General features: G+C 42.3%; 1 protein-coding gene and 1 pseudogene across 2 annotated transcripts in view; both read left to right on the top strand.

The window, feature by feature from the left end:
• The first annotated feature begins 5561 nt into the window (after positions 1 to 5561).
• The window catches only part of ltn1 (listerin E3 ubiquitin protein ligase 1), a 150686-nt gene continuing 131411 nt past the window's right edge, over positions 5562 to 24836 (top strand). For both annotated transcript variants that reach the window (XM_070893306.1, XM_070893305.1), the window contains exons 1-5: positions 5562 to 5708; positions 9294 to 9497; positions 10664 to 10762; positions 14815 to 15045; positions 22270 to 22322. In XM_070893306.1, the coding sequence (XP_070749407.1) occupies positions 5667 to 5708; positions 9294 to 9497; positions 10664 to 10762; positions 14815 to 15045; positions 22270 to 22322 (629 nt within the window). In that variant the 5' untranslated portion in view covers positions 5562 to 5666. The remainder of the gene's footprint in view (positions 5709 to 9293; positions 9498 to 10663; positions 10763 to 14814; positions 15046 to 22269; positions 22323 to 24836) is intronic.
• On the top strand, positions 9772 to 10115 carry LOC139275710 (large ribosomal subunit protein eL37 pseudogene; annotated as a pseudogene).

Genomic DNA, 24836 nt, shown 5'->3' with positions numbered 1-24836 from the left:
AAGCTCCCTTTGTATCAAAGGGGAGCGATTTTTATTCATTAGTCTTGTTTAAGATAAGCACCTGCCTGAGAACTGGCTCGTCTGGAACTGAGCCAGTGCGCTTTCTAATCAGTTAGAGTTAGAAACAGATGTTTTTGAAGGTTGAGTTATTTTCACGCATGCCAATCATTCTAGCACAGATCTGCATTGACAGAACATAATCAAATCAGTAATGATTGATACATAATCAAAGACACCTTTTGATGTAATTATGTAATGTGGAATTGTATTTATGTATATCTGTTTCTAACTCTAATTGATTAGAAAGCACACTGGCTCAGTTCCAGACGATGGTCTTTTCAGAGTATTTAAGGAAGTGGCCATAGAAATAGTGGATGCATTAGTGATCATTTTCCAACAGTCTATCAAATTCGGGATCAGTTCCTATAGACTGGAGGGTAGCTAATGTAACACCACTTTTTAAAAAAAGAGGGAGAGAGAAAATGGGTAATTATAGACCGGTTAGCCTGACATCAGTAGTGGGGAAAATGTTGGAATCAATTATTAAAGATGAAATAGCAGCGCATTTGGAAAGCAGTGACAGGATCGGTCCAAGTCCGCATGGATTTATGAAAGGGAAATCATGCTTGACAAACCTTCTTGCATTTTTTGAGCATGTAACTAGTAGAGTGGACAAGGGAGAATCAGTGGATGTGGTGTATTTGGACTTTCAAAATGCTTTTGACAAGGTCCCACACAAGAGATTGGTGTGCAAAAATCAAAGCACATGGTATTGGGGGGGTAATGTATATGGATAGAGAACTGGTTGGCAGACAGGAAGCAGAGAATCGGGATAAATGGGTCCTTTTCAGAATGGCAGGCAGTGACTAGTGGGGTGCCACAGGGATCAGTGCTGGGACCCCAGCTCTTTACAATATACATCAATGATTTAGATGAAGGAATTGAGTGTAATATCTCCAAGTTTGCAGATGACACTAAACTGGGTGGTGGTGTGAGCTGTGAGGCGGATGCTAAGAGGCTGCAGGGTGATTTGGACAGGTTAGGTGAGTGGGCAAATGCATGGCAGATGCAGTATAATGTGGATAAATGTGAGGTTATCCACTTTGGTGGCAAAAACACGAAGGCAGAATATTATCTGAATGGTGGCAGATTAGGAAAAGGGGAGGTGCAATGAGATCTGGGTGTCATGGTTCATCAGTCATTGAAAGTTGGCATGCAGGTACAGCAGGCGGTGAAGAAAGCAAATGGTATGTTGGCCTTCATAGCTAGGGGATTTGAGTATAGGAGCAGGGAACTCTTACTGCAGTTGTACAGGGCCTTGGTGAGGCCTCATCTGGAATATTGTGTTCAGTTTTGGTCTCCTAATCTGAGGAAGAACGTTCTTGCTATTTAGGGAGTGCAGCGAAGGTTCACCAGACTGATTCCCGGGATGGCTGGACTGACATATGAGGAGAGACTGGATCAACTGGATACACTGGAGTTTAGAAGGATGAGAGGGGATCTCATAGAAACATATAAGATTCTGACGGGACTGGACAGGTTAGATCCGGGAAGAATGTTCCCGATGTTGGGGAAGTCCAGAACCAAGGGACACAGTCTTAGGATAAGGGGTAGGCCATTTAGGACTGAGATGAGGAGAAACTTCTTCACTCATAGAGTTGTTAACCTGTGGAATTCCCTACCGCAGAGAGTTGTTGATGCCAATTCATTGGATATATTCAAGAGGGTGTTAGATATGGCCCTTAGGGCTAAAGGGATTAAAGGGTATGGAGAGAAAGCAGGAAAGGGATACTGAGGGAATGATCAGCCATGATCTTATTGAATGGTGGTGCAGGCTCGAAGGGCCGAATGGCCTTCTCCTGCACCTATTTTCTATGTTTCTATGTACAAATTGTCACATAGTCTGGATGAGAAAAATGTATAAAAAGTAGCCGTTTGTAATGAGCATTGGGGTCATCGGCCTGAAATACTGAGCTCAAAAATGTTATATGTTTCTGTACCCAAAACATCAGGTGTGGTTGGAAGTACCCGATACTATCTTTTATATATAGGCAGCTTTAGAACCAGTCAATCAAAATATGTAAGTGTGTGGAACAACAGCAGCTGAAATTTAATACAGACAAGTGTACAATACTGCTGTAAGAAGAAAAATAAGTGATGCACATACACCATGAATGGTGTTAAAATAATTGAGGATGAAGTTGGAGAATTAGGATTGTTAGCAGACTCGAGATTCAACATGTCCCACCACTGCAGAGCAGCAATCAACAAAGCAAATTGAAAGCTGAACTTAACAGTGAACATGGTACACATCAGTGAGTGGTCTTGGGATGCTGTCTGTGCATCAACATTTGGATAAAAGTCTGTATATTTCTTATCTTCAGAAACTCGGGTTGAGATTTGCCTGAGAATTCCTCCCCAAATTGTTTTTGCACATGTGTGGTTAGAGCTTTTTAATAAACTGGGTGCTCAGAGTTAAAAAGTTTTATTATAGGCAGGAGAACATATAGAATGGAAGAAAATAACATCCAGTAGGGGCAGTGTGTGATCGCTAAAAAAGATCTGAGACAATGAAAGTGGCCCTCCGATTCAAATACCAGACAGCACAAATTGAAAATGAGGAAATTAACAGTAAGAAAGTCAAATGGAACATTTTAATTCAAAGGGGAATGGATTTGTGGGATAAGCCACCAAAGAAACCACTGAAGCAGATAATATACGTAATTGTCAACCATAGAATCATAGAATGATAAAGCACAGGCCATTCGGCCCATTATACCTGTGATCCAATTGGTCCCACTCCCCCTTCCTCATTTTTCTATGTCTCCAAATATGGACGTTGGTTCGTCGATGCTCCAAGCTGACTCCACCCGGTCTACAAGTCAACTTCATCCCACCACAGGACCTGCACTTTAATATTAGACTTTCGCATAGCGTCTCCTCCCTGTCCTCTGTTTACAACCATGACATGTCCCTCTTAATCTTTGCAATACCTGTGTAAACTGAATTCTCTCTGTCTATTCGCATGTGCATTTTGGTTATCTCCTTTTTTTCTTATCTTGACTCCTCGGGTCCTTCTCTCCTGTCTCCTCCCCTTCCTATCATCTAGTAAAGCCAGTTTTCATTTCTCCCCTCTTGGGTACTTTTCTCCTTCAATCCATACTTCATCCAATCGCTACTATACCTTTCTGCTCTCCTGCCACCCCAGGCTTAAGTCCCCCTTGGAAAAGCCTACAGCTACATTTAAAATAATGAAAGGGATAGACAAGATAGAGGCAGAGAGGTTGTTTCCTCTGGTCGGGGAGACTAGAACTAGGGGGCACAGCCTCCAAATACGGGGGAGCCAATTTCAAACTGAGTTGAGAAGGAATTTCTTCTCCCAGAGGGTTGTGAATCTGTGGAATTCTCTGCCCAAGGAAGCAGTTGAGGCTAGCTCATTGAATGTATTCAAGTCACAGATAGATAGATTTTTAACCAATAAGGGAATTAAGGGTTACGGGGAGCGGGCGGGTAAGTGGAGCTGAGTCCACGGCCAGATCAGCCATGATCTTGTTGAATGGCGGAGCAGGCTCGAGGGGCTAGATGGCCTACTCCTGTTCCTAATTCTTATGTTCTTATGTACCCTCTCTGTCTTTTGCCGAAGGACAAATTTAGGCACCCATCCCTTAATCTCTCCCTCCATAAACAACTCTCCTTCCTATAAATACCACCTAGACCTTGCATATCATGTGAGCTCTCTACACCAATCATCTAGATCATAGACAACACCATCTCACACCATTTCCTTGTATTCCTCACCATCCAAATCTCCCAACGCACTTTTTTCAGCGTCCGTCCCTGGAATGAACGCTATCCCGTCACTTACAACTGCAAATTTGAACTCTCATTGTCTAGCCTTTCACCTACTATTTGCCACAATAGTTCTGCAGCTACTGATCTGCTCAACCACCCCTCCAGCTTTGACGCCCTTGTCCCCAATAAAACAATTATTGTCTCCCACCCTGGTCGTCATCCCCAGTATGGCCCCCGTCTTCACTCCCTCAAGTCTAAGGAACTTCAGCATATCTAGCATACAACTGTTTTTCAACCATCACCATTAAGCACTATCGGACCTTGCTCTCCTCTGCCAAAAACAGTTACTGCTCTAAGATCATCCTGGAAAGAAAAAATAACACCCAGCTCCTTTTTTCCATTACCGATCATCTCCTTAGACTCTTACCCTGCCACATTCACCTGCAACAGCCAGTGCAAGGAGCTCATAAACTTCTTTGTCACTAAGACTGAAAACAGCCATTCAGCTCCCTCTGCTGCATCCCACCCTGAAGAGATTTGAACACGATTTGAGGCATTAGAAGACTAATGTAGGTCAGCGAGCACAGAGGTGGTGAGTGAGTCTAACTTGGTGCGTGACAGGATACAGGCAGCAGAGTTTTAGATGAGTTAAAGTTTATGGAGAGTGGAGGATGTGAGGCCGGCCAGGAGAGCATTATATTTGTTGAGACTGGGAGATGACAAAGACAAGGATGACGGTTTCAGCAGCCCTCTGCTGCATCCCACCCTTTTCCCCCTTGCCCATCATACCAAACCTCCCCCAAGGTTACCCCCTGCCCAAACCCGGAACTAATTTCTCTCCTATCTCCCCGCATGCCCTCTATTTCCACCTCCATAACATCGCCTGCCTCCATCCCTGCCTCAGCCCATCTGCTGTAGAACCATCATCCTTGTCATTGTCATCTCCAGACTCTGCTGGCCGGCCTCACATCCTCCACTCTCCATAAACTTCAACTCATCTAAAACTCTGCTGCCTGTATTCCATCCCGCAACGAGTTAGATTCACTCGCCACCTCTGTGCTCGCTGACCTACATTAGTCTTCCAGTGCCTCAAATTGAAAATTCTCATCCTCGTGTTCAAATATCTTGCGATCTCTGTAACCTTCTCCAGCCCTCCAAGAACTCTGCGTCCCTCTAATTCTGCCCTCTTGTGCATTTTGAAATCTGATCGCCCTACCACTGGCGGTCATGCCGTCAGCAATCTCAGCCCTGAACTCTGGAATTCCCTCGCTAAAACTCTCAGTTTCTGCACCTTCCTCTCCTCCTTTAAAACCGTCCTTAAAACCTACCTCTTTGACCAAGTTTGGCACACCTCCTAATATCACCTTCTTTGGCTTGATGTTGAATTTTGCCTGATTGCGCTACTATGAAGTGCTTTGGGATTTTTTTTTTACATTAAAGGTGCTATATAAATCCAAGTTGCTGTTGTATTTATAATATTTGTATACAATTTTATTGTTGAATCAATTACATTTGACCAAATGCTGAATCACAGTGGATTTTTTAATACGCTGGAAAATGCACCGAAATGGTGACAAAAATCTAAATTTCCTGGAGTGACGTGCCATTTAGATCCCCTTCCCCCCCCCCCCCCCCCCCCATAAAAACATTTTGTAGCATTAGAGCTCCGCTCACAAATCCATCACTGCGAAGGACGGTACTGTCCCGCAGTTCAGTCCTTGCTCTGTCGGATCTCTCGGGGATGTTGTTTCTGGCCGGTCGGTTCAAGAGGAGTGCACAAGGACCTTTGGCGCAGGCGCACTGAGTGGCGAATGTGGAACGTCGTGGCCGTTTGAAAGTAACGAAAGTTTCGCGAGGCGGAGAGCGGGCACGCGATGGGTGGGAAAAACAAACAGCGAACCAAAGGCAATGTGCGGGTAAGGGACTGGCACCGGCTCACGGGCGGCGGGCGACAGCCGATTGATGCTGGCCAACAGACTCCGTGTACGCGGGTCACTGGTCCTCCTGGAATCGTACACCGAGACAGCACAGAAGGAGGCCTTTCGGCCCGTCGTGCCTGCGCCGGCTCATTGAAAGAGCTGTCCAATTTATCACACTCTTTCCCTGTAGCCCTGCTATTCCTCCCCCCCCCCCCTTCAAGTATTTTATCCTGGCCCCCTCTGTCACTCACACATGGTCCTCCTGTGTTTTAAAGAAATAACTTGTATTTATTTATATGACGCATTTCACGATCTCGGGATGTCCCTAAGCGCTTTACAGCCAATGAAGTACTTAAAAAAAAAAAGTGTAGTCACTTGTAAATGGAGGAAACGAAGCAGCTAGTTTGTCCACAGCAAGAACTCACAAACAGCAATATGATCATGATCAGATCATTTGTTTTCGTGATGTTGGTTGAGGGCTAGAACACCAGGAAGAACTCCCATGTTCTTCTTCGAAAGTGCCATGGGATCTTTTACATTCATCTGAGAGAGCAGATGGGGCCTCGGTTTAATGTCTCATCTGAAAGCAGGCACCTCCGACAGTGCAGCATTCCCTCAATACTGCACTAATTGTGTCCGCTTAGATTTTATTCACGTACCTGGAGTGGAGTAGCTTCTAACTCCTTCACCATCCATTTTCAAACATGAACACACAGTCTTCAAGGGCACTGGGAAAGTTAGTAGTTGGGGCCTTCCTTTGCTGAGATGTAGACAGGATTGTTTTATGGCAAGTGGAAATTAAGAAACCACTATTTTTGGACCATGTGTAATCTTTTACTCTGGAGCTGGATCCCTGGTATCTGCTGAGAGAGGACTGATCTGGGCCAGGAGTGGGTGGGAAAGTGTGATTTCTTTATTGGGCAACTATTCAGTGCTGTGTTCCTGTGTTCAGAGAATTCCCGAGGTATCTGGGAGCACTACTGATGTCATGAAAAGCCACCGTAGTCAGTGTCACCATAGCTCAGTGGGTAAATGTACTATTGGTGGTTTGTTGAGCAGTGTACGAAGGTTTGAGCTTGATCCCTGGTTTGTGCTGAGTTAGCTTATCGCTAAATGATAGCTGAGCTGGTGCTACAATTGGCTTCGCTGCCTCTTTGCCTGAGCTGGGGTTCGTGATCTTTCACCAATGACCTGTGCTGCGAGTATGTGTATATGTTGGTTTAGAAAAGGATTGGACAGTAATGCCCTGCATGATCAAATAGCCTGCTGACAATGATTGAGCTAAGCTGTGAAGAATGGCTACCTTTGGTGAGCTCCTGAAGTTGTCCAGCATGAGTGTCGGCATCCAAAAAGAAATCTCTGGGATTCAGAATCAGCAAGTGCTGAGGAAGAGGGTCGTTGCTACTTGTGGAGTGTATCCCAGCAATGTCTTTAGGAAGGATGCAAAAGAGTGAAGGAGTTGAAGAAATCGGGTTGATTCCACAGCTAAAGTCCAACCATACCAGTATCCCTGATGTTTCCCAGGCCTGTTTTATCCACATAAATGTATGGTACAACTAAAGTTTATTTCTTTTATTGACAGTGCTTGGATTCTGCTGAAGGGTTGCATAGTAATACAATTGATTAGATATCTCTAGCATAATCATGAATAACAATTTAATAATTTCATGACACTGAAACGGGAAACTGTAACAATGGGTAACGTTGTAACAACTTAAAACTAGCAATTGGGAACATTGCAGCAACTGGAAACATTGTAACAACTGGAGACACTGAATCAACAGGAAAACTAACAATGGTAAACTAACAACGGGTAACACTAACAACTTTAAACTAGCAATTAGAAGCATTGCAACAGCTAGAAACATTGCAACAGCTGGAAACATTGCAACATCTGGAAATAAACAACTGGAAATATTTATCTGGTCATTATCACATTGCTATTTGTGGGAGCTTGCTTGTGCGCTAATTGGCTGCTGCGTTTCCCAAATTCAACAGTGACTACACTCCAAATGTACTTCATTGGCTGGAAAGCGCTTTGAGATGTCCAGTGGTCGTGAAAGGCACTATATAAATCCAAGTCTTTCTTTCTTTCTAACTATAGCTATGTACAGATCTTATAGGTGTAGCACACACATACCAAGAAGTAGCAGTGGAAGAGTGCACTGTCCCTTGTTTTTCAATATTCCTGCTCTCTGCCTTGAAACCTTCCACGTTGTCCATATCTCATTATGGATGTAATTGTGTCCTGCAGCTTTCCTTACCACTTTCTGCTTCTGAAGCCCAGAACTTTTCTGGATGCTAACAGTCATGCTGGACAACTTTACCTTTCCTCAGGACTGCAGTCCATTCATTTGTAGATGCTTTTTGTTACAATTGCTCACCTTGCTATTAAGAAGCAAGCCTTCAGCTTAGTGGTAGCCCTGCCACCCTCTAGTCAGCAGATGCCGGGTTGGATCTCACTCCAGACAGTCTGGGTGAGTAGAGATCGAAGCTCCAGCTCTGAATTCTGGCTTTACTCATGTCTGACGGGTGTAGGTGACCCACCTCATTGTATGGATTGTGGGAGTCCATAAACCCCTCCAGGTGTATAGGATCATCCACCCTATTGGCCTGCATAAAGATGGTTATGGTCGTGGGAGGAGCGTTCACCTTGCGGCCTGTCAGACTGCTAATCAGCCTGTAAATCCTTCCACTACTTCACTACTCTAAGGGAATAGTATGAAAACAACAAATATATGTAAGGATCACAATTAAAGGCACAAGTCAATGCGAGGACTGTGATCTTCAAATAAGGTGTCCGAATCAAGGGCACCAGATATTGTATCATGATTGTAGTCCTGTGTAAAAGTATTACATTCAAACACGAACAAGCTGAGTTCAACACTGACGGGTGAACTTTAATAGTCATTATGTAAATATATTAAATTGAGTCACACGCTGTCTGTAATAAAGTAGTTTACAATACTGGGAAGAAAGGATAGTAGCCAAAGTGATTAGAGAAGGAAATGTTGCACAGGTCTGTGGGTTTGCATTTTGTGATTCAGTTTCCACTGTAATTTAAAAAGTTAAATATGATTTTTCTACCATTAATTCACTTTTTGCATAAATAATATAATCTTTCTTTGTAAATTATCCCGCATCCTTAGTCCACCTAACTACTGTGATATGCCCAGCCTCACAGCCAGCTACTAGACCACTGCCAATGTCACCTGTGTCCAGCTGCAAGGAGGTGCTGACTGTCTCGGCATGACTATGCTCTTTTTTGGTTCCCCCCCACCTTTTATCCTTTCCCCTGAGATACTGTCGCCTCCATTTAGCACAGCACAGATTGATAACTGAACAGAGCAGAGATTGAAGCTGTGTTCATCTCACTCTAACACTCCTAAGGCTTAGTGTCACCACCCTAACTAATTACACTTATTGGTAAATCTATGCTATATAAATGGCAGTTGTTATAATAAGACATTTTTTAAATGTCCTCTAGCAGTTTGCATGAGTTGGAGTCAAACATTGTGCAGGCATAGTTTGGCTCCTAAGGAAGTTTGCATAAGACTAATTTGATTGGCTTTGTTTTTACAGCCGTCCAGCAGTGGAAAAGCAGCTGAGCTGCTGGCTAAAGACAAGGGAACGGTTCCAGGCTTTATTGGATTTGGAGCCACCCAGAATGAACTGGGTTATGTTCCTGCAGTCCAAGGCGTAGAAGAAGTGGATAGTTTGGTGGATGCTGACTTCCGAATGGTTCTGCGCAAAATGTCGAAGAGAGATGCAACCACAAAATTAAAAGTATGTTTTACTGTCATCTTCTGCAGAAGCTCATTTTTCCGCAGGTTCCTGTATTAGTCATTTCCAGAGAGCATCACATTGTAAGCCCATTCTGTAAAGTTCTCTTTGCAGCTGCATGTCAAGGACATCTTATGGGGGAAGAGATTGATAGATATTTGTAAAGGGTATCAAAGGATATGGAGAAATGGAGCTGAGGTACAAATCAGCCATGAGTTAAGTGAAGGGCAGAACAGGCTTGAGGGGTTGAATGGCTTACACCTGTTCCTGTGGCTTAATGATGAAGGGAACATCGTCATTTGCTAAGAGGCGGAACAAGACCCACACTCCTTGCCGGCAGTGTGGGGCTAAAGCATTTCACCTGCAGAAATCGACCTGTGGTAAATGTGCCTACCTGCCAAGAGAAAGAGGAAGTATAATTGGAGTGCGAAGGCCAAAAGGAGAAACACAACTGGTACAGGTCGCATGAGGCACCTGAAGATAGTGTATCGCAGATTCAGGAATGGATTCCGTGAAGGGACCACCCCGAAGCCCAGATGCGCCGCAATGGCTTCCTCCAGCACTGCATAAACTGTCGGTGTACCCACACAACAAATAAAGCTATGGTTTGGAAAGTTTAAAAAAAAACATCTCATCCAAATGATGTCATCTTTGACAATGCAATGCTCCCTCATTACTACAGCCTAGATTATGCACTCAAAATGTTTGGGGATAGAGCAGGAAAGCAGTGTTGAGGTAGACGATCTGCCATGACCTTAATGAATGGCGGAGCAGGCTTGAGGGGCTGTACTGCCTACTCTTGCTCCTATTTGTTATATTCTTGTATTCCGTAATATCGTTTTAGTCTTGTATTCAGTTGAGTTTTGAGTGATACAACGATGCTATATTTACTTTTATGTTTTAAGTTGTCGCAATGCATCAAAAGAGATGGATTATTTCGGTAATTGTGAATTAGGCTTTCTATTTCAAGCTATTCTGCCATTACTGATTACCTGTCATTTAAAAATACAATATATAGAATTCATTTAAAAGATAAGTGTGAAATCATATTTGATGGACTTATTGTATATTGAAATTATGAAATCCACGAGTTTTTTTCAGTGTGGTGGGGTTTGATTTTTCTAATACTTGAGTTACTCATTAATCACTTACTCACTATTTCTTCTAAGGCTGTACAAGAGTTTGGGACAATGTGCAAAGAGAAAGACCCTGAGAATATAAAAGGAGTTCTTCCTTATTGGTCAAGGATCTACTGCAAAATTTCTTTGGTAAGTTTCTGTGCAGTCCTTTTTTCCCTAAATTTTAGACTGAATTTATGCAATCAAATAAATGAAATCTGCAGTGCCTAGAACTGGGATATGGGCACCGATATTTACAGGGAGGGTGCGGTAGTGCGAGAAAAAACTGGGGACGTGGAGGTTCTGCTGAATTTAACGGCAGAATCTCATTATAATTTTTTTCTTCCGTTTCGAGTCGGCAGCCGACCAAATTGACAGGCTGGCCGGCTGCCGGGTGGGAAAACCAGCGGCAGAAGGCTGCAGCCGGGAACCCTTGAGGATGGTCCCTGGCAATTGGGAGGGAGTGAGAGATTGGTGCTTGAAGGGGGGAGGTCAGCGAGAGAACGGCTGCGATTGGCAGAAGTGAGGCCAAAGGCTTAGTTGAGGGGCCATCTCCTGCTTCCCTTTTACTGCTGGTTTCCCAAGTCCCGGGAGCCTGCGTGGTAACTGTTAAATTGGCTCTCAATTGCACATATGTTGATGATGTGGAAATTCAGGAGAAACTTCTTCACCCAGAGAGTGGTAAAATGTGGAACTTGCTACCATGAGGAGTAGTTGAGGCGAATAGCATAGATGTATTTAAGGGGAAGCTAGATAAACACATGAGGAAGAAAGGCATCAAACGTTATGCTGATCGGGTTAGATGAGGAGGCTTGTGTGGAGCATAAGCCTGGCATGGGCCAAATGTCCTGTTTGTGTGCTGTACATTCTATTCTATAAGTGTCTAGCTTCTCCATGGTGGGACACTTGCACGACATTTAACCTGCCGCCGTAAGAACGGCAAAGGGCACGCAGGTGACATGTTCCCCATTTAAAATGTTATTAAATTCCACTGCAGCCCATTTTTTTTACGGGGGGGGGGGGGTGGGCAGCGGCGGCAGGTGGTACGATTAATGTCGCAGCCATTTAATCTGCAAATCAGTAACCATTTTTTTGGAAATGCAACACCGATAATGTCTAATATTATCAAAGTTCACATCCACCACACAAAGAAGCATAGTGATGTAATCTAAATTTAAGAACATTTCTTCTGTAACTACATTGTTCAGAATTCCAAATTGTTACTCACATACTACATTCCTTTACTCTTGTTATATTTAAATGTGGTTCTCGGTACCTTGTGATCACTTGGGTCTGTGGTTTATTAGGATTCCACAAAATAGCTATTTCTCCTCAAAAACATTTATATAAATGTTATATAATTGAAAAGCAGAAGCTGTGATATTTTTCATTATTTAATATGGGCCAGAGCTTCAAATGATCCATTTTGAGTTTTCAGAGCTTTTACTCTTCATAATTCTGCTGGAGTCCATTGGGTTCAGATGTTTGTATCTGTAATAAATATGTTTTAAAAAAATTATTTCTACCTTCGTTAGATTTAATTTATTGGAAAAGAGGCTTCTTAATTTTTTTTCAATAATTTTTGATGTGACTTTTTAACCCCTCCATATATTTTTCCTTTTTTCATTTGCATTTTGTGTTCTCTTGTTTTCACTCTCTTTCATTCCTTTGGGTCTAAACCATATTTTCAACTGACATTCTCTCACCTTTTTCCTGTGTACCACAACCATGCACCAGCTGTGGCCAGGAGTACAGACAATTGATCATTTTTTAAGCATCCACCAATGTGGAATCACTGCATCACCCTCTTCCAATTTTCACTTCTCCACAATGGCATGATTGAGATGGGGAGCTGAACAGTGTGGAGATCACAGGTGTGAATCTAACTGCCACAACTCTAGCATGTTGCTGCGACAATTCAATCCAGAACCATTTCTCCTTTATTCAGCCTTCAGGTTCTTTCTAAAAATAGACTTGTTGGTAATAGCTAATTTCGTAATGCAGTTACCTTGTACTGCTTAATTCCTTTTTCAGCAAACTTGAAAACTACCATAATAAAAACACAAAATGTTGGAAATCTCAGCAGGCCAGGCAGCATCTGTGGAGAAGAAGCAGAGTTAACTTTTCGGGTTGATGACCCTTCGTCAGAACTGGAGAGTGTTTGAAAACTACCACTTGTCCAAGATAGAACACTCAGATTTTTGCTAAACTTTAAAATGACTTTTTCCAGATTCGGTATTGTATTTTTGAAAATGAATATATTTGGAATTTGTGCTTTTAATACACAAATAGAGACTGCCCCTTTTTTAAATGAGTTTGTTTTTATCCCTTTATTTAGCAGTTTCACATCACACACCATTCATTTTTCAAGAAAGTAGGCAAGCAACCTGCTACCAGGCCTCTGCCAATCCTGCTATTGAACCAGTTATGACAGAGCCTGGGATAATTCAATCAGTGTGTGTTTATGTACTTGATTTTTTTTCCATCCTTTAAACATTTTCTCTCCAAATTGGGAATGCTCTTTCTTAACACGTGTTGCTAGTGAGAACATAACATGTAGAAAATCTTGGAAGCAAATCTGTATCCTGCCACTTACTACCTTCATTTATCATATGATTTTATAAACCTATACAGTCATAAATTACAGCGCAGAAGAAGGCCATTCAGTCTATCATGCCTGTGCAGGTGCTGGCTCACTGGTACCGTTAGCATAGTGGTTATGTTACTGGACTAGTAATCCAGAGATCTGGACTAATGATCCATGAGACCCGAGTTCAAATCCCACCCCAGATCCTCACCGATCAACAGCCCACCCCCCCCCCCCCACACCCAGGCTGCTCCCAGCCCTCGATCGTACCCACCCGCTCCTCTGGCTCTTTCCATGCTCTCCCGCCCACAATGCAATCCCTCTCTCCTCTCTGTGCCCTAGTGGCACAGGCCTACCCATCCTGCCTCTCAATCTGGCTGGCTGCAGGTGGGAAACAGAGGTTTCCCATGCAAAACAGGTCCTGCCGTTAAGTTCTCTGTTCTCCCGGGTTTCCTGACTGCTTCAGAGTTCCCCCACGCCCACTCCCATCCTGCCTCCCCATTAAAATTCAGGCCATTGAAAGGGCTGCAGGTGAGGAAATGCTTTTATGATGTTTAAATAACATAAAACCACATCTATTAACATTTTTATATCTGTTACATTTCCAGGTTGGTCAGTGAAGTGAGGTTGAAACTTTTTATCGGCTAGATTTTCCAAAAAATCTGCCGGCGCCGGATTGCTGCCCAAAATACCGCTAAGATTTAAAAATTACCGCCTGCGAAAAATTCATTTTTTTTTTTAAAAAGGAAGAAATTCCGCCTGGTGAAAAAAAAATGGACCTTGCACCCTGATTCTTGGCGGAAAATGTAATCTTGGGCTGATTGGGCGATTCTTATGGGCAGTAATTACTAAAATTTACACCGAGACTGCGGGTTGGGCCTAGGAGGAGAAAAAACGAAACAATATTTTTTCCAAAAAACGTCAAATTAAAAAAAACCAGAAAACATTCTTGGGACCCTTTTCACCTTAATCACTGAGAATTTTAAAATAATTATTAAACCCATGAACTTACCTTTTTTTTTGCAGGGCTCCTTACCTCCCGCCCAGTTCCCGCTGCTTCTCGTGGCCATTTTTTTTCCTACTTACCTCTGGGTCACCACTGTGTCAAACATTGCGCGATGGCGGTCTATGGATGGTGCAAGCTGGCCGTCCGCTCCCTAGCGGTATTTCGAAACTGCCGGTGGAACTCTTTGTGGAAATTTTCGCCGACCTGGTTTTCGCCCAAAACGACCAATACTGCCGAGAAACTGGGCGGTGATGCAGTGGAAATTCTAGACCATAATGTCCAAATGTAGTAAATACATGTTACCAGTTGGAGAGTGCATTTGCAGGGCTACTTACCTACTGCCCAGCTCCCGTTGCTTCTTGTGGGTGTTTTTTTTCCCTACTTATCTATAGGTCACCGCTGAGTCAAAAAGTGGGCAATGGCGGTCTGTGGACAGTGCAAGCCTGCAGTCCGCTAACCAGCGGTATTTTGAAATAGGCACAGAAGAAAGGACATTCACCCTTTATTGCTTACTGCCAACCCTTATTCATTATTGGTCAAACATGTCAGAGAATTACTTAAACTTGGTAATGACAATATCTGTTTGTTAATTTCCACCCCCCCACCCAGGATCATGACCGTCGAGTTCGAGAAGCAGTGCAGCAGGCGTTTGAGCCACTCATCCTTCAAGTGAAGCGTAACTTAGCACCTTATTTGAAGAGTATTATGGGGCACTGGCTTATTGCTCAGTGCGATACCTACACTCCAGCAGCCTCCGCAGCAAAAGTAGCATTTCAAGTTGCTTTTCCACCAAATAAGCAGCCAGAGGCTGTGGCTTTTTGTAAAGAAGAAATTATGAGTGTAAGTAAAAAAAAAAACTTCCTTACTGGCATTGCTTGTTGGATTTTATGAGAGAGGGAGAGTTAGCACTGGATTATCCACTGATTTAGCACACTGCTTTTAACCTTTGGGACCTGTGTTTCAATCCAGTACATGCTGATGGGATGAAAGTCTCCTTGCTCTGGCTGGAAAGATCTTGGGCCAAAAATTGCGGTCGGAAGCTTGCCGTGGGCGGATGCCTCCAACCGAATTTTTTTTAACTAGAGTACCTGGAGGTCCTGGAGGAACAAACACTTTCAATCCGAGGCCTGGATGCGCAGCCCAGCGCAGAGGCCCACACATCCCAGGAACGTAAGCGAATCCGGGATCACGTGGGCCTGGACCACCAATCACAATGTAATATTCTCATTGATAATAATGGTGAGTTCCGTTTGTACGAGCTCCCATTACTATCAATAAGAATACCTCAAAAGCATAAACGCACAACACAATAAATAAAAAACCACCTCACATATTTAAAATTAATTGAAATTAAATGTTTTAGGAAAAAAATATCTTTTAAACTTACCTTTATGGACAGGGCTTTTAATATAAAAATTAGTGATCAAATTATATTTTTCTATCTTTTAAATCTTTTACCAGGCATAAGAGTTTTAAGGACATTTGTTGGACAAATAGCCCAAATCTCTGTCCGCGAAGGCCCTTCTCCCGGGGATGCGTGCGATAAATTTTGACAGTTCACAAGTGTCGGGTTTAGGCGTGTGCGCTTTGCGCGCCTAAACTGGAACTTGTGGGGCCTCTTCGGGCGCGTTCATACCCGGAGAATTCACAGCCCAGCGTGTGAAATAGGTTTGAGTATTGACAACTCGGGTCCTTGTGGATGTGAGCCCAAAAATTGACCCTAAATTAAGAATCTTTGGAAAACCAGAAGGGGAAAATTAAAAATATCAGTAGTAGAGGGTATTATTATGAGGTTAGGTTTATGGCAAATTATGGCAGAGGGAGCTTTACCCTGCATCTAACTGTGCTATACCTGATCTGAAAGCAATTGATGCTGACACATTGCAAAAATTAGAAAAGGTTCTATTCCCAAGCACTGACTTGACACCCTTCATAGAAATCTCCAATATTTTCAGATCTACCGATTAATTCCCATGCTCCCAATGTGCACACACATTGAGTTTTAAGTTTATGTTTTATACCAAACTGTTTCCCTTTTATAGTTTCATTATTACAGATAGTTAACTTTTAAATGGTTAATAAAAAGATGCAAAAAATATTTGATTACAGTGCCATCTATTGGCAAAATTAGATGTTGCAGCAAAACAACGATTGACAATAAACTAGAAACAACACGCATTTATTTAGCGACTTTAACATAGAAAAACATCATAAGCCGCTTCAGGGATGTAATTAGACAAAAATGGATGCTGAGGCAAAGGAGGAGATATTAGGTGGGGTGATGAAATGCTTGGTCAAAGTGGTGGATTTTAAGAAGTGTCTTAAAGGAGGAGAGCAAATCCAGAGTGTGGGACCTAGATGGCTGAAGGCACAGCGGCCAATGGTGGAGTAAAAGGAGGGAGGATGCACAAAAGGCCAAAGTCAGGAGAGCAATATGCCAAAGGATGATAAATGTACTGATCCTTTGACTACATAAGACTATAAGTTCTGAACTTTGGAACTGCAGAAATTTAGAATTCTAAATTTAGATTGTCATAACTATGTTTACTGCTGAGTTGAAATGTTTAAACTCTCATTCATGCTGGCTCAAGTCAGTGCCTTACAATATAAGTGGACAGTGTTTTGTAAACTGACAGCTGACATCATACATTGAGAATGATTCTCCTTTATGGTTTTAGAATGTGATGGCTCATTAGCAATCCCACAGAATGTTTTAGTCTGCAGGCACATACGATTCTAGTCTCAGTGGAAGCTATCCAGGGAAATTCCAGTCAGAAACCAAGAGTTGAAGGTTGATTTGCATCAGTCACAAGAACCCATTAATGGCTGGTGTTTGGGTGATGTTGGCTGGTTCCTGAAAACAGGTGCTCATCATTTTGATTGGGAATGAATAAGGATGTTTTACAGAGAAGGAATGCTGGACATAAAATTGGGATAAAAAGTTAACACTTCTAGGAACGATTATATCAATTATCATTTATGTTTTTGAAATTGTTCGATTAATCACTTTGTTTTGCCAATCACTTAAAGATGCCTTGTAATGAGGCTCTATAATTATGAATATGATTACAAAAGGCTGACAGAGAGAAAACTATGTTGGAAGAATCCAAAATGCATAAAGGAATTTTTAGTTAAGGCAGAAAATCGTTTAACTGTATTTTGGGGACAATGTATAGTTCAACACAAAGAAAGAATGACCCACTAAAGATACCAACCAATTATTACATAATGAGAATTGGAACCAGCATGAAGAAAAAAACTTTCAACATATCGTTAGATGTGGAGCAGGAGTAGGCCATTCGGCCCTTCAAGCCTGCTTTGCCATTCAATAAGATCATGGCTGATCTTAAAGAAAAGAAACAGTGAGAAGATATTCAAAAACAATGCAGTTTATACACATCTTTTAGACAGTTAACTAATGATCAAGGGGTGGGGGACACCACTTGTGATGGCACTTAAAAAGGAAAAGGAAACATTAATGGAAGTTAATTGTTGCATTAATTGATTGTGCAGGAAATTCAGTTTATGTAGAGCAAAAGAAATGTAGATTTAATTGTATGCTAGCTGATATTAATCATTCCTCCAGCACTGTCTCTCTCTCCCTCAAATCTGCCATCACGCCTCCCCTCAAACAAACAACCCTTGACCCCTCCGTCCTTGTAAACTACTGCCCCATCTCCAACCTCCCGTTCCTCTCCAAAGTCCTTGAACATATTGTCACCTCCCAAATCCATGCCCATCTTTCCCGCAACTCCATGTTTGAATCCCTCCAATCAGGTTTCTGCCCCTGCCATAGTACCAAAACAGTTCTCATCAAGACATCCTTTGTGACTGTGACAAAGGTAAGCTATCCCCCCTCATCCTTCTTAACTCGTCTGCAGCTTTTGACACGGTTGTCCATTCTATCCTTCTCCAATGCCTCTCCACTGTTGTCCAGCTGGGTCGGGCTGCTCTTGCCTGGTTCCATTCTTATCTATCTAATCGTAGCCAAAGAATCACCTGCAATGGCTTCTCTTCCTGCTCCCGCATCATTGTCCCAAGGATTTATCCTTGGCCCCCTCCAATTTTGTATCTACATGCTGTTCCTTAGTGACATCATTCGAAAACACAACACCCAGCACTACCTCACTACCACTTCTCGACCCCTCCATGGTCTCTAAATTGGCAGACTGCTTGTCTGACATCCAGTTCTGGATGAGCAGAAATTTTCTCCAATTAAATATTGGGAAGACTGAAGCCATTGTTTTCGGTCCCCGCCACAAACTCCATTTCCTAGCCGCTGACTGCATCCCTCTTCCTAACATCTGTGTGGATGAACCACACAATTCGCAACCTTGGTGTCATATTTGACCTTAAAATTAGCTTCTAACCACATATTCACGGCATAACGAAGACCGCCTATTTCCACCTCCATAATATCGCCAGTCTCCGCCCTTGCCTCAGCTCACCCACTGCTGAAACCCTCATCAATGCCTTTGTTACCGCTAGACTTGACTACTCCAATGCGCTCCTGGCTGGCCTCCCACATTCTACCCTACTTAAGCTTGAGGTGATCCAAAACACGGCTGCCCGTGTCCTATCTTGCACCAAGTCCCATTCGCCCAACACCCCTGTGCTCGCTGACCTACATTGGCTCCCAGTTAAGCAACGCCTCAATTTCAAAATTCTTATCCTTCTTTTCAAATCCGTCCTTGGCCTCGTCCCTCCCTATCTCTGTAATCTCCTCCAGCACCCCCCACCCCCCCGCCGAAATATCTGCTCTCCACTAATTCTGCCCTCTTGAGCATCCCTGATTGTAATCGCTCAACCATTGGTGGCTGTGCTTTCTGTTGCCTACGCCCTAAGCTCTGGAATTTCCTGCTTAAAGCTCTCCATCTCTCTATCTCTCTTTCCTCCTTTAAGACTCTCCTTAAAATGTACCTCTTTGACCAAGCTTTTAGTCACCTGCCCTAATTTCTCCTTATGTGGCTCGGTGTCAAATTTATTTTCTGATAGTACACCTGTGAAGCACTTGGGACGTTTTACTACGTTAAAGACGCTATATAAATACAAGTTATTATTTTTATATTATAGTAATGCACTAGATATTATTGTGCTTTGAATGTGGATTTGTCATCTAATGACAGGAATTAAGAATAATGAGCTGGATTTTCGGTTCTGGTCATTTCGGGGCAGTAATGGCGGTGGGGCGGTCAAGTTTGCATCGAGAAGTGGATTGCGTCCTCAGCCACAAAATTCATCAGCTGGGCCCTGAGTGTGGAGCACAGCGCTAAAGGAGGTGTTGCACACCTCTTTTAGGGCGCTAGACTGGCTGACCAACTGAAAATCACGAGCTAAAGAGCCAACCCTAAGAGAGGCTTGCTTGAAGAGAAAAAAATCGACACACAGCACACAAAAGTTATTCCCGATACCTTGACCACTCCACATTAGCATAAATCATAAAAATAAACAAAATAATCACACTTACCTCATTCATTCATGACTTACTTCACTCGCCGCCATTGGGACAGCTCTGATCGTCTGGTTTTCCAGGCAGCCCCACTAGAGTGCACTAGAGGCTCAGCGTCAATTCAAAATCGAAGCGCAGTCGAACGTGGTGGCGTTGCACACCAGCTCAATGAATCCGGGCAGTGCAGCTCGGTGCCCCCGCAAAACTGGCAACTAATTTCCCGGCAGGGCGCTGCAAGTTGGCCGCCCGTCCGGAAACCATTCCCGCCGCCATTGCCGCCCCTTCGGGACACTAACAAGTACAGCAGAAGACCGAAAGGTCCAGCCCATTAATAGATCTAGAATGTTATTTTTGTGAGCCTTGTAACCCACAGGTGTTGGCCTTGGCTCAGTGGACGCCTTAGAGTCAGAATGGCATGAGTTCAAGACCCACTTCAGAGACTTGAGCCCATAATTTAGGCTGAGTAAGTGCTGCACTGACTGAGGTGCCGTCTGTTGGATGAGATGTAATACTGAGGCACCATCTGCCCTTTCTTTGAATGCAAAAGATCCCATCGGTGATTTTCCCTGCTTAACCCGTGGCACTATTCAAAGAAGAGCAGAGGAGTTCACTCGGTGTCCAGGACAAATATTGATCAGCATACCAAAATTTAGCCTTCCTCCAACTCCCACCATAAAAATCCAGATTATCTGGGATGCGGTCGTGCACAAGTTGCCTGCCACATTTGCTTACATAACAGTGACTACACTTCAAAAGTTGTACTATACTTCATTGCCTGTGAAGTGCTTTGAGACATCCTGAACCTATGAAAGGTGCTATATAAATGCAAATTCTTTCTTTGAATGAGAAAAGTGATTATTCCTATTCCTAATCATTTAACAAGGAGTACACAAACTGTCCGTTTTTAGAAGTATAAAGCAGTTACCAGAGGCAAGTAAAAGATTTTAGCAAGTGCAAATATAAAATTCATAACGATTAATGATATGAAGACCTTAGTCGATAATACGTTCCAAATTCAGTTAATTAAATAAAAGCTGGAATAAAAAGCTAAAATCAATAATGGTGAGCATGAAACTGCTGGATTATCGTAAATGGACTGCAGACCCATAGCAATGTGGTTGACCCTTAATTGCCTTGTGAAATGGCCTCGCAAGCCACTCCGTTATATCAAAGGGAAATTAGGGGTGGGCAATAAATTCTGGCATTGCGAGCAATGCCTACATCCCGTGAATGAATTAAAAAAAAACACATGCTCAGTTTATTACCAAGAATTATGATCTGTTCAGTTAGAAGGTCTACATAGGTGGCTTACAACTAATAGTTACTTGATTAATAATTTAAACCAATTATTTTTCTCCTCCTCTTGAGAAAATGTCTCCTCTCCATTTGGTGCATGGTAGAGATCAGAGCTTGCTATGTGAGGCACCACGAGAGTGAACTTGTATCTTATTATCTGTACAGCAATGTCCTATGCCACTGAACTACTTAATGATATCACTTTCAAATGGGAAATGTAATCAATTTTTCCTTACAACTGTACATTATTATGCAATTACCAGATGCAAATTATTTAGTCCAGCAGAATGAAAGAGATTGGTTAACATGAATAGAGATCATCACTAAATGAGATGCTTTCACTTCAACAGCCTATCCATGTAATTCCTCCAAGCCAGTTCCACTAAAGGTATCATTCAGAATAAAAATGTACAGGAGAGTTCATCTAGTTTTTTTTTTAAACACAGTTTTTAAGTATATGTGTATTCTAGTAGTCGTAAAAACACTGGGCTAGACTTTCCTACGAGTCCCTCAATGGCCGATTGTCTGCTCAGAAAAACCGCTAACATTTGGTGAGTAATGCTGGCGAGAATTTCCACTTTTATATTTAAACAAATTAAAACTAATTGCCCGGCGAGAAAATAGGCGTTGCACCTTTATTGTCAGCGGTTTTCTCAGCAGTTAAGGGAAAACTAAGTAAAATGGGCGGTTCTTAGCGGAATGGACGATATGTATTTAAAATTTAGTTCAAGGCTGCGGTTGGGCCTAGGGAGAGGGAAAACGTTATAAAAAATGTCAATAAAAAAATAATAAAAACACAAAAAGCATTCCAAAGACACTTACACCTATTCACCTTTAAAATAAAAAAAAAATAAAGAACCTTTAACTTAGCTTTCTTTGCAGAGTATTCACCTACCACCCTATTTAAGCAGCTTTTACAGGGCGGTTCCCTCGGCGATCTGGACGGGCTTCCGTTGAGGCTAAACTTACACCCTGGCGATTTTTCTCAGCGTTGCACGTCGGTGGTTTGGTCCCGGCGGGCGTGTTCAGATGTGGGCGATACCATTAAAAAATAAAGGGGGAAACTTTCGCCGGGTGCAAAAAACACTGTACTGCCGAGAACCCGCCAAAAATGATAGGAAAGTCAATTCCAGTTTGGTCATCTATTCAAATTGATTTGCAGAAAAGTAAAATAGAAATGTAGTTCTTCAGTTTAGTTTCTAAAACTTCTTGTATTCCTGCAATAAATCCAGTATTGACATCTCTGTCAAACTGTAGTCTGGTTTCTTTTAATACAAGATGTAGTGTGTAATTACAGCTGTAATTTTTCTGTTTCACAGATTCTGTATGATAACATCATGAAGGAGACTCCAGAGACCCTCAGTGACCCACAGTAGGTTATTTGGTTTGGAGACAATTAAAATATATATATTATCGAATTTGGCAGTAATGGGGTTAAAGATGTATTCCTATATACACTGACTCCCAGATGCATCACGTTATAATATTCTGATATTGAAACACATCTTGAGCATAATTCCAGTGTTATTCTTGCTAAAGCCACTGCTACATTTATAATAAAATCTAAACTACATCTAGACTGTGCAAACCAAATTGTCAAAAGTAGCTTGGAAGACGAGTTCATGCATTCAAGCCAGTTTTCTGGAACAATATGTTGAGGAACCAACTAGGGAACGTGCTATTTAGATGTAGTATTGTGTATTGAGACTGGGTTAATTAGTAATCTTATAATAAAGGATCCTCTGGGGAAGCGTGATCATAACACGATAGACTTTCATATTGAGTTTGAGAGTGATGTGGTTAAGTATGAAACTAAATTTAAACAATGCTAATTAAGGAGGTATAAGAGACGAGTTGACTAAGGTAGATTGGGAAATTAGATTAAAATATATGATAGTAGATAAGCAATGGCAAACATTTAAAGAAATAATTCATAATTCTCAACGAATATACATTCCCTTGAGGAATAAAAACGCCACTGGGAAAGTGGTACAACTGACTAGCTAGAGAAGTTGAGAATAGTATTAGATTTTAAAAGGAAAGGCTTATGGTGTTGCCAAAAAGAGTAGTATGCCTCAGGATTGGGAGGGTTTTAAAAATCAGCGAAGGATGACCAAGAAAGTGATAAAGAGGGAGAAAATAGAATGAGAGTAAACTAGCAAGAAATATAAAATGAATTGTAAGAGCTTCAACAAGTATATAAAAAGGAAGAGAGCAACGAAAATAAACGTGGGTCCCTTAGAGGCAGAGATAGGAGAAATGATAATGGGGGATAAGGAAATGGCAGACCGTTCTAGAAGCAGGAGAATTCTGGAAGATCAAAACCAATGCATCCACCATATCAGCAGCCACCTCATTTAAAACCCTAGGATGTAGGTCATCAGGTCCAGGGAATTTGTGGCTTTTAGTCCCATTAATTTCTCTAGTATTTTTCTTTACTAATAATTACTTTAAATTCCTCACTCTCATTAGCCCCTTGGCTCCCCACACTTCCTGATATGTTCTTTGACCTTCCCACACCCCGTGGAGTTCATAGTCTTCTCCTCCTCCCCACCCGCCAACTCCCCCAAAAACAAGTTCCTGAATGAAGAGACCGTGTGGGAGGGGTCCACTTGTATGGGTGCATGTGTGTGCCTCTTTGTACTAGTTTGGCAGAAGCATCGACTTTGCTTTAAATACACAAATTGAAGTGTACCATGCTTAATATTTGGTTTAATAACTAAGATTTATTAGTAATGCCGTTATCTAAAAGTTTAATTTAGAATAACTGCAATACATCTATTCAGAACAATAGTGAAATCTAACTATATTTAGTGCAGTTGGTACATATCAACTATGTTGCATCTCCGATATAATTGATTATAATTATAACACTACCAAATGGCCAAATTGTAGGAAGATGTGTATATGAGTAATATGATACTCTATAGAGATTCATCGATTAGTTGAAGAGCTCACTGATTATTTCTAATCTTCACAAACTGTTCCGCTGCTCTACATTTTTGCCATTTTTTTGTTGTGGGTTAGATCAGTATTGTCAAGCTCTCAAAACAAAAACCACACCATTATAATCACCCCCTACCCCCAAGGCTCTCGCTCTCTTCCCCGCCACTGCTCTTCCACCCCACGCCCCCCCCCTGCCGCCGGGGCCCAGTAGGAGGCTCAGGGCCCGCTGGCTTGCGGCTCAGCAGGTGGTGTTCGGGGCCCAGTCGACTTTTCTGGATTGTATTCCATTTGACACTTTTCTGCCCAACTGACCAGTTCGTCGCTATCTTCCTGCAGTCTAGAGCTTTCGTCCTCACTGTCAACCACATGGCCAATTTTTGTATCATCTGCAAATTTCTTTAACTAGGTATACATAAAACATGAACAAAATTTTCGGAACACAGTCAATGGTGTCACAGCACACGCCCATGATCACCAAATCCTCAAAGATTCATAATCCATTGTCTTGATTTTTGTAAGGTGAAAAAAATATATACATCACTCTTCCTATATGCTGGTTAGCTGTTCGTGCAATGTATTTTTCCATCTTGTAGTTCCTTTCCTTTCCCTTCTCTCTTCCCAATGCCTATCCTTATTATGCATACCATTTTCTAGAAAAGAGGATAGGGAGTAAGGCACTCACAGGCCTCTGTCAATGTTGCTGTAGAACTATTGTTAGGATACACAAGAATAGGTTGTATATCCACCATCTCATGACTTCTCCCGATGGTTTGTCTGCACTTGTAATACATTTGATGTGCAGTTTCTGTGGCACTGCCTATTGGAGCATCAATATGTAGTGCCACATCCATGCAACAATCTATTCAATTGTGACGTTGCTATTTTATAAAATTCTGCTGGGACTTGACAGGTTAGATGCAGGAAGAATGTTCCCGATGTT

Source organism: Pristiophorus japonicus, chromosome 11 (assembly GCF_044704955.1).
Source record: "Pristiophorus japonicus isolate sPriJap1 chromosome 11, sPriJap1.hap1, whole genome shotgun sequence".
In the NCBI taxonomy this organism is placed as follows: domain Eukaryota; kingdom Metazoa; phylum Chordata; class Chondrichthyes; family Pristiophoridae; genus Pristiophorus; species Pristiophorus japonicus.
The sequence above is the reverse complement of the archived record's forward strand: the minus strand, read 5'-3'. Positions and strand labels throughout refer to the sequence as shown.